Source organism: Arachis hypogaea, chromosome 3 (assembly GCF_003086295.3).
Source record: "Arachis hypogaea cultivar Tifrunner chromosome 3, arahy.Tifrunner.gnm2.J5K5, whole genome shotgun sequence".
Taxonomy (NCBI): Eukaryota; Viridiplantae; Streptophyta; class Magnoliopsida; order Fabales; family Fabaceae; genus Arachis; species Arachis hypogaea.
The window spans coordinates 5,921,273-5,935,170 of NC_092038.1; the positions used below are offsets into that span (position 1 = coordinate 5,921,273).

The window sequence follows — 13,898 nt, forward strand, 5'->3', positions numbered from 1 at the left end:
GTTAGTAAAGTGTGATGTGAAAACACTTTATATTATGTGCAATTGTGCACTTTCCTTCTATGTAACACGTTTCATTGTTAGGTAGAACATTATAATCATTCCAGAATATGAATTATTACTCCCTTATGGGAAAGATTAGCTTTTACTTTTTAGTTTTTAGCTTCCAATCAATGCCCATTTGGACCATGTTTCATTTGAGGATTACAAGCTGCCAAGAACTGCATCTGTGCATGGGTCCATGAACAATTACTTTATTAATATCTACAGACATATTAGGATATTTTATTTTCTTTATCTATTTTCTGAGATATATTTATAGATTTAAATAAGTATAACTATATTAATTATTTTATTTAGATTTTCAGAATTTAATTAAAAATAATAGTCAAGTATAAATAACGTCTTTAAATTTTGGTCTCTAATATACCAAATTCACTTTACAACCCTTATTCATCAGAAAATAAGTATTCTATTAGGTATTAGACATGAAGGGAAGAATTGAATAAAAACAAAAAATTGTAGACTTGATTTTGCAGAATTGGAAGAAGATAGTAATCCTAGGATATTATTATTCTCAACAAAACATTGACCTCTCGAGTGTTCCATTCATAAAATACAATCTCAGGCTTAAGATTACTATTCTCTGTGTAGCAATATTGGGGATAATCTTGCTCTGACCTCCCTAATCCACTTAGTTTAGTAATAATTAGTCCACTACTTGTGTAACATTACTTTTGAACCTTTTGATGACGCATCTTATTCATACAAATAATCATTTCTACCTAAGTTTTCTTAAGAAATTAAACTAATACAGCTTCTATATAAAGAACTACTATTTTTGTTATAGAAATTTAAAAGCGTGCTAATAATAACTTTTCTCTTAGTAAGTTACTTCTACAAATTAAACAGTCAACAACAAATGAATCCAACACTTGCATGTTATGGTGACTAGTTCCCTCCACCATACTTCTTGTAACCTAGGATAATAATGATGAGTATTCGGTGAAAAACAAAACTATTAAAAGAAAAGACATGCCCTTTGACTATTCTTCACGAGGAAAAGGCAGAATGTTAATTTTTTTTTTGATAAAAAACCCAAATAAACTAAGCTGAGAATTTTTTTATCCAAATCAGCCAAAATAAAATTTTTTTCAACAATCAACTAATGACCATTTAAATGTAATTTGAATCAACATGATTCGAACTTGGATTTCATGTAATTCGAATCATATAGATTCGAATTACTCACTAACACTCAAAGTAACATAATTCGAATTCAGCTGATTCGCATTAGACAGCAACATGTAATTCGAATCAAGTTGATTCGAACTACTTTCATGCATGCTATTCAACATAATTCGAAGTGGATTAATTCGAACTACACCTAAATATTTTTTTATAATTTTTTTTAATAAATTTATTTAAATTATACCAAAAAAAAATATTTTATTATATACAAAATAATTTTAAAAAATGGCTTAAAAAATGTTAGGAGTACTATAAAAATTTGTAATGTTCTAATGACTTAGGATATTAAAGAAATACTCTACATAATCAACAATAATTTAAAAATTAAAATAAATATAGTTATAACTAGTATTTACCTAAATTACTAGAATATTACAAATTTTTATAGTACTCCTACCACTTTTTAAGTCATTTTTTTAAAATTGTTTTGCATAGAAAATGGCTTAAAATGGCTTAAAATGCCCTTTGTTCTATGGAAAACAATTTTTAAAAAAATGGCTTAAAAAATGTTAGGAGTACTATAAAAGTTTGTAATGTCCTAATGACTTAGGATATTAAAGAAATACTCTACATAGTCAACAATAATTTAAAAATTAAAATAAATATAGTTATAACCCGTATTTACCTAAAATACTAGAATATTACAAACTTTTATAGTACTACTAATATTTTTTTTAAGCCATTTTTTTAAATTGTTTTGCATAGAAAATGGCTTAAAATGGCTTAAAATGCCCTTTGTTCTATGCAAAATAATTTTTTTAAAAATGGCTTAAAAAATGTTAGGAGTACTATAAAAATTTGTAATATTTTAGTAATTTAGGTAAATACAGGTTATAACTATATTTATTTTAATTTTTAAATTATTATCGACTATGTAGAGTATTTCTTTAATGTCCTAAGTCATTAGGATATTACAAATTTTTATAGTACTCCTAATATTTTTTAAACCATTTTTTTAAAAATTGTTTTGCATAAAATAAAGGGCATTTTAAGCCATTTTAAGCTATTTTAAGCTATTTTCTATGCAAAACAATTTTTAAAAAATGGCTTAAAAAATGTTAGGAGTACTATAAAAGTTCGTAATATTCTGGTATTTTAGGTAAATACGGGTTATAACTATATTTATTTTAATTTTTAAATTATTATTGACTATGTAAAGTATTTCTTTAATATTCTAAGTCATTAGGACATTACAAACTTTTATAGTACTCCTAACATTTTTTAAGCCATTTTTTAAAAATTATTTTCCATAGAATAAAGGGCATTTAAAGCCATTTTAAGCCATTTTCTATGCAAAACATTTTAAAAAAATGGCTTAAACAATATTAGGAGTACTATAAAAGTTTGTAATATTCTGGTATTTTAGGTAAATACGGGTTATAACTATATTTATTTTAAATTTTAAATTATTATTGACTATGTAGAGTATTTCTTTAATGTTCTAAGTCATTAGGACATTACAAACTTTTGTAGTACTCCTAACATTTTTTAAGCCATTTTTTTTAAAATTATTTTCTATAGAACAAAGGGCATTTTAAGCCATTTTAAGCCATTTTCTATGCAAAACAATTTTAAAAAATGGCTTAAAAAATATTAGGAGTACTATAAAAGTTTGTAATATTCTAGTAATTTAAGTAAATATTGATCATAACTATATTTATTTTAATTTTTAAATTATTGTTGACTATGTAGAGTATTTCTTTAATATTCTAAGTCATTAGAACATTACAAATTTTTGTAGTACTCATAACATATTTTAAGTCATTTTTTAAAATTATTTTGTATATAATAAAATATTTTTTTTGTGGTATAATTTAAATAAATTTATTAAAAAAATTTATAAAAAAATATTCAGCTGTAGTTCGAATTAATCCACTTCGAATTACGTTGAATGGCATGCATGGAAGTAGTTCGAATCAACTTGATTCGAATTATATGTTGCTGCTTAATTCGAATCAGCTGAATTCGAATTCTATTGCTTTGAATATCAGTGAGTAATTCAAATCTATATGATTTGAATTACATGTTGATTCGAATTACATTTAAATGGTCATTGGTTGATTGCCGAAAAAAATTTTATTTTGACTGATTTAAATAAAAAAATTCTCTGATTTATTTGGATTTTTTACCTTTTTTTTCTCCTGTGCCGATGACAAAACACCACTTAAAAAAGTTTTAAAAAATTGATTTTAATTTTTCATGCATGTGCCAATAACACAACACCACTTGCAAAAAAAAAACAACAATAACAACGACAAACAAAGCCTTTCATAAAATAATGTCACTAACAAATTAACAGATCCAAAAATTAAAACATTACATATTCAAAATTTAGAAGTTATTAGCTGCTTTTAATTAATTTGTCATATTTATCCATATCCGATATCTAATCCAAGATATTCCATGTCGTGTAAGTGTGCTTAAACATGGGTGTTTAACCTACCTTAGTTTGATCAGTAAAAGAAAAGGTAACAATAATATAAGTGGTGATTATTGTACCAAAAACCAATGCTGCTTGATATTGGTGGAGTAGGGGAATTATTATTATATTCTATATGATAAACACGGATGCACAGTTGACAATAACTGTAAGAGATTATTGGAGATTATGAAGAAGAGAAAAAGATAATCGGTTCAATCAAGAAAATAAGCTTATGATCAACAATGTAATAACTATTAGGTCATGTCAACTTGACGAATAGGTTAAGTTCCTGAGTATGGTTCTGAATAAATCCAAAAACTAATTTCCACGTGTATCAAAGCCTGATTCTTAGGTTATATTCGTGTGCCTCCCACTTAGTCACTCCATTGAAGAATGTAGATAGATTATAAGTTTTTTTGCGTGCCTATACTCAAATAAAAATATTTTTATATGTGAAGATAATAATTAAAATATTAATATATATTATATTAAGTAATTTAATCAAATATATTAAATTATTTAGTAGTTTTTAATTATCTTTCATTAAGATATGTTTACACGAGTTTTTACCTACAAGTTTTATGTAACTATGCAAACGAACGGGGAGTACTGTCTAAAATGGATGGAAGCCAAACCATTTTATCGCACAAAATGAAGTAAAATTTTAAAATACTTGTCTCTGTTAATATATAAAAAAGAAAAATCTTATTATATAGTTCCTTAACAAAGTCTTTTAGCCTGGATCAAATGAGAAATTGTGGTTCTAATAGCTGGGTTTATTAATTTTCTCACTTGAATACTTTCTTTTGTCTTCTGGATTTTGTGTTATGCTACAAAGTACAAACCATGCTCACACAACAATAAAGAGTTGGGTTTGGAAATAACGTGGCCAATCTTGTAAATAAATTAGAGGCTAAATTTTGCTTTGAAGCTGCAAAATTTTGATATTACCACTTTATCGCATCGTTGCCCTCATGTCACTGCTCACTTCATCGATAAATAATATTGAAAATTAAACCAAGTGAATTGCTATGAGAAAAGTACAATGAACATACCAACCAAAAACAAAACGGAAAAATTTATATTGGAAAATGATATACAGTTAGATATTTGAACAATATAAAGGAGGTCCTAATTTCAAACTCTACTTTCATGAATTCAACATGTGATCACCAATGTTACTCGGGGGAATCAATATGATGAATTCAGAAACCGATACCAATATTGCATACCATAAAAACTTGGCAAAATAACTTACATTACTATTTCTTCCCGATTAAGCTCTTTGACAATGTAGGTAGGAACATAATATCATCCACTAATGAATAAAAGATCTGTCACCCGACGTTGGACAAAGCCTAGAAAGGGAAAAGAAAAAATCAGAGCTCCTTATCCTTATCCTTTGCTTTCTTACGGGCCAAAAACCGTTCTTTTGCTGCGGCCACAGCATCTTGACTTCTTTTGTGATGATCAGGCTTTGGCTGGCAAGTTGATGACTGTTCAACTGAATCCTTTCCTTCCACAGACGCTTCAGAATTTGGCTTCATATCTGAGTGATCAACGGTTCTGTTGGAAGGATTAGAAGTTTCACCCTGATCCACATCGTTTTTCATGGAAGACTTCACAGGTGAATTCTGCAATTCATCTGGCACATCATTATGCTGGTGTTGATCAGGTGCATCATGCTTTGTGTCTTCGCGTGTCTCTGCAGTTCTTTGCTCAGCTCGATTCTCATGTTTCCTCCCCCAAGGATCTTGTGCACCATATGCAACATTTTTATCAAGGTTTGTATAAAAATCAAGCAAAAAGTCCTTCTTCTTTGTAACCTATATACAAATATGAAAATTGTATGTCAGCAGTATGCAAGAAACAGAGAATTGGAAATATAGGAATTGAACCATAGAGAAGTACATCAATTCAATTAGGCGATATGGAAGAAAACGAAAAGCAAGACTGTTCTTCCATTACCAATCAAGTTGGCAACCAAGACATGATAATTAATATGGGAAATGTTTAAAATGCTAGAACCTACATCATCTCTCTCCTCTTGAAGTTCACGCAATCGTTCTAGCTCCATCTGTCTCTCACGTTCAGCAAGCTTCTTTCTGTAAGCTTCAGTAATAAATTTGTCTTTGTCAGCATAGAGGTGGTCATCTTTGCTTCTCTCTTTGGCAATCTTTTTCTCATAAACAATATCGCGATACTGTTCTCGCTCTTTTGCCTTTTTAATCAGATTTTGGATATACCTTGGCTGCATCACAAAATTTGCAGGATGATGACTGATGAGTGGCAATGTCAATTGGCATGAAACTGAATTTTTTTTTTTTTTGGAAAAACAATAGAAATAATAATAATAACAATAATAACTAATTCACAAAATTATAACACGAAAAATTAATTTTTAACCATAAAACAAGAAGCATATAGACCAAAGACTAAAGTATTAAAACAAAGTGCTGCTTACGAATCAACCCTGCTTCAAGAAGGGCTGCATGTCATTGTGAGAATCCCACTACCACTACCATATTACATTTATTAATCTTAGATATAGAGCTTCATATGCTACTTGCATACTTGATATATATATAATTTTAGGTTATGTTGTTATATCTTTATAAATTGGATTTTTCCTATGCGAATGTGTCCATCTTCACTGTTCTGTATCATAATTCAAGCCCCGAAACAAAGGGGATTTGAGAAGAAAATTTGGCAAAAGATTATGTTGCATAAAGTATTGAAATTCTACATGCTGAAAATTAGTCCACAAAAATGATTTAAAAGAACAAAGATCACGTCATTCTGAAAATAATTACCATACTTTTCTCTCTTCGCGATCTTGTATCAATGGGCGGGCAACTTTCTCTTTCATTTTGTCATAGACTCCATCATAATCAAATACAGTTGGATCTTCTTCTAAGGCTTTCTTTTGCTGCTCTTCAACCTTCAAGTTTAACAAACAACACCCACACACACAAGGATGTGAGATTATATTTACTTAAGCAACAAACAACAACAACAAAGACTTGTTCCACTTGGTGGGGTCGGCATTATATTTACTTAAGCAAATAAACTAAAAAATATAATAACCATGTAATTCACAAGTTCTATTATACTAGAGAAGCATCAACTTACGTCCTTAAGAGTCTTTTTCTTGTTAGCTTGGAGAGCGATTTCTCTCTCAACGTCATTCTCTTCTTCATCATTGAATCCAAATGGTGCTGCAAGGGGAGGCCTTTTTGGCTGTTGCTTCTGTTTTGCAGGCCTAAGGTTTAAGCCGTACTTGCTCATTTCACCTACCTTCTTTGCCTCTGTTTGAACACAAAGCAAAGAAAACACTCTTTTTATGATCCAAATTAATTTGTATCAATCCATAAGTCTTTAATCACCACATGTTACATGAAACAATGTTTTTAAAAAGAAATGCAGCTGATATTACTCAAAGAACAAATAAAGACGAGTTCCTGTAGCTGCCAAGGTCAAGTAAGACAAGAGGTTAATCAACAATGAAAAATGAAGAGAATTTTGGGAATAGGGTTCAAAACAAAGCAGAGAAAGATGAAGTAGCTCGGGATTGGGTATTTATAGGTTTTGGATTGGCAATAAGATCTACATTGCAAATACAAAACACACCTACACACATACGTATGTCATATGAAAAATCATATAAGAAATTATCATACTTACTTTCGAAAAGCTTTGATAATCATGTTATAATTTATTTTTTGAAGATAATACATCTAGAAAATCCTGCAAAATTAACTAACAGTCAATTCATAAAAACCTTAAATAATATTATACCCTTGTAAATAATTTTATATCAATGAGACATTCAAGTTAAATTCCACTTTTATCCATCCATGTTTATAGTGGATGTTTCAATAAAATCAACTAGAGAAACAAAGACTGTCTCTAACATATATTGATATACATAAACCAAATAGTTAACAAGTAGCTGAATTGTCATCTCCCCTAGCATATCTTGTGTAATTCCGTTGCGTATTCAATTCTTATTACCACTCCCAAACCCAAAAACTTCAAGATACAAATATGCGTGACAACTGACAACGATAAATTCAAATTCAACAATGGCACAAGCTAGTTGTTTGCACTGCAGCTGACTAATTTGTTAATTCAAATTCAACAATGGCACAAAAGGCAGAATAGGCACACACACTGAACCATTTTGTTTAATCATCCTTAACTCTGTTTGAAAAAAAAACAACAAACACAAGTAATAGTGCTTCTTCAGCAACAACACCCACAATCATCTCATCATCATCATCATCATCAATCACTAAAACTAAACAGCACCCTCAACAACATTCTTGCTATAAGAATGGTTCCAATCTTCTTCATCAGCATTCCTTTGTCTTCAATTACCACACTCCATCAAGGTCAGAAGACACATGCACAAGAGACGCACACACACACCGAATAAAATCACAGAAGACTTACCGGAAGGAAGAGCGGCGAATGGCGAAGAGGCTGATGGACGAGCTGCAATGAAGACCGGCAAAGATGCTGCTGCAGTGGCGATGAAGACCGGCCAAGATCTTGCTGGAGGCGGCGACGGAGACCGGACTGGAAGCTGCGATTAAGACCGGACTGGAGGCGGCGATGTTCAGGCTGAGACGACGATTCTGCCTCAGACGTGAGAAGACGATGATTCTGCGGTGAGACTGTGAGAGTGAGAGACGGTAGCGGTAAGAGGGGGCGAGCGTGACAGTGAGAGGGGAGGAGGATGGCAGACGGCGGTGAGAGAAAAGCCGGAGAGGCCTGACTTTCGGGGCTGAAATTGAAAGCATAGTTGTAAGAACCGAACCGGTGATCAAACCGATCAGGTTACTGATTTACTGGTTTATTGGTTCAACCAATAAATTATTGGTTAAACCGGTAAAACCGGTTTCACATAAATAAAAAATATAATAGCAAAGGTATAAAACAAAAGCTATTACAAAATACAAATTCACATCAATTGTTCAATGTTGGGAGCATAACCTATTTCCAACAGTTCAATTCAAAGGGTTCGGGTTAAGCAAGACAAAAGCAACCATATATGCATTCACTAAAATCTGTTTTGGACATAAAACCAGTTTTGCCGACATGTTTTCAAGCCTAAATTTGCCGAATGATTTAAATTATGAACAAGATTGGTACCTAACAAAGACATACAACCATGAGAAATTGATGAATGAATAACAAGCACTTAACTCACAAGTAAAATAGTTGCATTCAACTTGAAAATAACCATTCAAGTCAACACACATTTAAAAGCAACACCATAGTAGTTCAACAGCAAATAATTCGACAAAAAGACTCAGAGTCACTACACTAAACAGATGCACAATGGCATAATAGTTCAACAGCACATAATTCAACAAAAATTGCTAGAAAATCCAGCAATCCATCTTCTAAAGCAAACAGGCATAATGGCATAATAAAAAATTAATAAAAAAATCCAGCAATCCAGCAATCACTACACTAAACAGATGCACAATAAGAAATTCAACAAATTCAGTAATTTCATAATCAAGAATCCACAAATTCAACCAATTATAATTAAACATTTAACATAAACAGAACATAATAACTACAAAAACAGAGATAATGGCATAATGCGAGGAGACCACCAACGGACCAACCTGTCCGACAGATGAGGCAGTGGACAGAGAGGACGCGACGACGACGCCGACGGAGCAAGGAGCTGCGATGAAGAAGACGACCTGCGAGGCTGCGAGCCAAAACGCGACGTGCAAGGAGTTCGTCGGAGCCGCACCGTGTCTGGAGGGACGAAGACGACGAGACGGCCGGCGGGGTTGGAGCCTGGAGGGGTTGCTGGCTTGCTGCCTTACTGGGGAATGGGTGCCGTTGGGGATTAGGGTTAGGGGGAATGGGGGAATGGGTCAATGGAGATGGGGATGGGGATGGTAGGTTCGAGTGCTTTGTGTGTTTATTATTATTCTTTTTTATATATAAAACCCAAAACGACGTTGCTTTGGCTAAGGGAGAAAAAAAAAAGAGCTTCGAACCGGATGGGTTATTCAAAACCGCCGGTTCTCCGGTTTTCACAAAATCGGACGGTTCAACCCGGTTCTGTTCCTTATCCGATTAGATTACTTAAAGGGACCGGTCAAATGACCGATTCACCGATTTTTCGATCGAACCGACCGATCTGATCGGATTCTTACCACTATGATTGAAAGAGGATTTGAATTTTAGGGTTTTCTTTCTCAAAAAAAAAAAAAAACAAAAAAAGAAAATATATATATATAAAAATAATAAGAATATTTTAGTGATTTACTATCTCAATAATAAAGATTCTAGAACTGCTAACGAACTATAACTCAAATGGCATAGTCTTTTCACTTTATCTAAAAGTTTCGAATTCAAGTCTCAATCAAGTACAACCAAGTGTTTCAAATCTAACTGTCGCGCAGATAAAAACATGTTCATTCAAACCTAATACGAGAAACAATGCTACTAAAAGAAGAGTAAAAGAAAAAAAGAAAGAAGATAGAATAGTATTAAAAAATATAATTTTTGTGCTTTTGTAACAAAAATTTAGTATAAAAATTAAGACAATTGTGTGTTATTATTAAAAAATTTTAGTGTTATATTTCTGATAAATTTTATACAATTCAAAACTCTTCCTCCTCCTCTTCATTTTTTGCTTTGTTTTCTTCTTCTTCTTCTTTTTTCTTATTTTAATTTTTCATAATTCTTCTTGTTTTACTCTTGAGAGAAATAAAACTAAACAAAAAAAAAAGAAAAAAATCGAAAAGAAAGAATAAGCGACTGAAATAACATAAAAAAAAGGAGGAGAATAAACAAAAACAAAATACAACACCACCAATAGAAAAAAGAGGGGACACACTAAGATAGGAACCATTTTTCATATTATTTGAACGCGGCATCCGAAACGTCAGTGAAGTGGATGTTTCGTTTGTGTTAGTGAAGCGCGCATGCGTGCACACGTGTAATGAAAGTAGTTTTTGTTGGGTACGAGCCAACTTTGTTGGACTTAGTTATTAAAAAATTTTGGATATGTAGCGGAATTGTTTCTATACACGGGTATTATATGGGTACCTCACTTTGGGAATGGATTCTCTCAAAATTTTTTCTCACTAGAAAAAGTAAAATGTGATCTCTCACCATTATTTTTATAAGTGAAATTAAGAAAAAACATGAAAGAGAAAGCATTTAAATGTTAGAGATTACACTTTACTTTCTTAATTTAAAAAAAAAAAAAGAGGATATAGCTGCCCTAGCTCCTAAGGGGGCTCATGGGTCGGACTGATTCGGATTTAGAAAAAAATAACAACCGAACCAATTAAATTTTAATTGATTTAGGTTAGTTTGAATTTGTGATTTTTAATGAGTAAATCCAAACTATTCAGAACCGATTAAACTTGGGTTGAATCGGTTCGGATAATTGGATACCTGATTGAAAATGAATTTAAAAAAATTTGAAAGAAAAATTATAAAAACATCTAAATACTATAAATATGTAATAATAATATTAAAAAAAATCATATTACATGTACACTAAAATCAATTATCAATATAAAATACATGTTAAAATATAAATATACATTAAAAATAAATTAAACTACACATATATTTATACACAAATATATATATTAGTGACTGATTTTAATGAATAATTTTAATGTACGAATAGTATTTTTTTTAAAAAAATAATATATCATCGATTTAAACTTAAATCACTTATAATTTAAAAGACTTTAGAATTAAGAGATAAATTTGTATATATATTACTAGATTTTATTTATTTTTTTATTAATATTAATTTAATTAAATAATTGAGTAGATTCGAATTTTACGATTTTATAATACATACTTAAACCAATTAAAGTCGAGTTTGATTAAAAGTTAAATTTAATTATACCCATTATCCGTAAAAATCCAAAACTAATATAATAAAATTGGATCGATTTTAGACGAATAATCAAATTATCCATTCTCATAAACATTCTTACCGGCCCTAATTCCATTTCTTTCACGGTTCCCATATCCATTTCTCACGGGTAAAAAAATCCAAACTTGCAACGTGGAAGTTTAGCAAGCATACTTCACCACTGCATCAACTTTGCCTTTGCTATTACATGAGCTAATTAGTAAAGTAAAATGTCACATGCGATTATTTTTATATAAAATTAATAATTACAATTTAGTAAAATTTATTAAATTATTTAATAATTTTTAAATATTAATTTTATATAAAAATAATTATATACAAATTTTTATTTTTATAAGTATATATATTACGTAAAACTTAAAAAAAATTTCTTTATCAAATCAAATTTTAAGACGTATTACTTAAAATCTTAAATTAAACTTTGTGTTTCATATTTATTTAATTTTAGTTTTACTCTTATACTAATTCTTTTTTAAATTAATTATATTTTTAATTATACATGATTACTAAAATAATATTAAATGTTACTAAATATCTATGAATAAAAAAATAAATACTTAAAAGTATAATAAATATAAAATAATTAATATATAAAATTAATATTTAAAATTATTATTATAAAAAATAAAATATAATTTTATATAATTATTTAATTATAACTAAAATAATCATCAGTTCAACTAATAATTTAATAATTAAACTAATAATCCAATCACATACTATTCTGACTAATTACTGGTACACAGCAATAAAAAGTTGGGTTTGGAAATAACGTGAGCAAGCTTGTAAATAAATTAGAGGCTAAATTAAAAATTAAATTAATATATAGAGCTAGTTTTGGGCCCAAATTGGATCTAAATAATGAATTAAGGATCCATTATACAAAATTATTAAGATATGGATCGAATCCAGACCCAGCTTATTGTCCCAGTCTTTCTTTCTCAATATTCGGCCAAGCATATACTATGGCCTATTTTTTATTTTTAAAGCCCAAACAACTTTTGAGCCCAAAATATTATAAATGGACTTTTCTTATTTTTACGAAATGTCCAGTTTCCTTTTTTTTCAATGCTTCTATAAGCAATCTCTTTCTGTAGGCACATGTAGTTTTATTTTCTTCACTTTCTCATTATAAAATTAATTATTTATTTGATTTGATTTTTCTATCCTGTGAATGATTTATTTATTTATTTTTAATTCTAGTAGTGTTTGAAACGCAAGAGATAACATGAAGCTAATTGTATATATTTTTGTGATCCTCAAGTTTGAATTGTTGACATGTAAACCTTTATTAGAAAATTATGTTCGTGTTAAGGGATACAATAAAAACCGTTATTGACTTATTGGTTATAATAGTTGTTGGGTTGGAAATTAATAATTTGTTTTTATTTATTTGGTGGGGTGACGCAATAGGCCTCTATACAAATCATTTTTGCTCTGTGATATCTAATTCGCTAATAACTTTGATGTCTCTTTGTTTGAAACTAAAGTTTCTTAAAATAATTTGTCAAGCATGTTACTTTGCAGTTTAGTTAAAAGTGAGTTTAGAATCTAAATTAGAGCTCGCTAGCAAGGTCATGCTTATAAATTACAACACCCCATTTGACTTTTTTTTTTTAGGATAAAATATATTTTTTGTCCTTAAAGTTTGTAATTTTTTTCAAAAGTATTTCTAACTTTTAATTTTATTCAATTTTGTCATTGACGTTTTCGATTTGTTTTAAAACCATCTCTAAACGTTTTCAACTTTGTCCCCAACATTTCAAATGAAATTAACATTCAGGATAATTTTGATACAAACCAAAAACGTTAGAGACAATTAAATGTAATTAAACATTAGAAATATTTTTAAAGAAAATCACAAACATCGGTGACAAAAAACAAACTTTACCAATTTATTTATTATATAGATAAAGTATTGGCTTTCATTATTAATTGCTAATAAATTGAAGTTTAGTGATTTTAAAAGACTTAGAATTGAGGAGGGGAATAGCTTGATTTTGAAGTTACTCAATGTTCACATTGCTTTATGGAGTGGCTACTTATTATCACATGAGGAAAGATGAACATAAATGGGAAGTGAATTGTGTGGAATCAAATTAGAAAGCTGGTTGGTTGGTTGGTTGGTATAGAGGAGTTAATATTGTGCCCCAAATGATCCAAAACCCTAATGTCACATCCACATCCCAATCCAAGCAAGCAGTGATTGTAATGATATCAAATTGATTGATTGTGCTAGTTGGTACAAGAGCTAACACATTTTTAAATTTGTCAAACTCAACTCTAGCG

The 13,898-nt window shown here is 29.9% G+C and overlaps 1 protein-coding gene across 2 annotated transcripts; it reads right to left on the reverse strand.

Moving 5' to 3' along the window:
* Window positions 1-4,722: 4,722 nt before the first annotated feature.
* LOC112789077 (uncharacterized) lies at window positions 4,723-9,618 on the reverse strand. 2 transcript variants are annotated; one of them, XM_025830826.2, is made up of 6 exons: window positions 9,313-9,618; window positions 8,126-8,459; window positions 6,803-6,978; window positions 6,489-6,611; window positions 5,703-5,921; window positions 4,723-5,496 (listed from the first exon to the last, which is right to left on the reverse strand). In XM_025830826.2, the coding sequence occupies exons 3-6, from the start codon at window positions 6,956-6,958 to the stop codon at window positions 5,050-5,052; spliced, it is 945 nt and encodes a 314-aa protein (XP_025686611.1). In that variant the 5' UTR covers window positions 6,959-6,978; window positions 8,126-8,459; window positions 9,313-9,618; the 3' UTR covers window positions 4,723-5,049. The 2 variants fall into 2 exon arrangements, with proteins under 2 accessions (XP_025686611.1, XP_072082472.1); XM_072226371.1 differs by lacking the exon at window positions 8,126-8,459 and having other exon boundaries at window positions 9,313-9,608.
* Between the last annotated feature and the right edge of the window lie 4,280 nt (window positions 9,619-13,898).

What these genes read in the sequence shown, in the direction of transcription:
- LOC112789077 (XM_025830826.2), bottom strand. Translation starts at nt 6,958, where the DNA reads ATGAGCAAGTACGGCTTAAACCTTAGGCCTGCAAAACAGAAGCAACAG. An exon ending in AGAAAAAGACTCTTAAGGAC is followed by an intron (nt 6,612 to 6,802) that starts GTAAGTTGATGC and finishes TTAAACTTGAAG; the next exon opens with GTTGAAGAGCAGCAAAAGAA. An exon ending in AAGATCGCGAAGAGAGAAAA is followed by an intron (nt 5,922 to 6,488) that starts GTATGGTAATTA and finishes TTTGTGATGCAG; the next exon opens with CCAAGGTATATCCAAAATCT.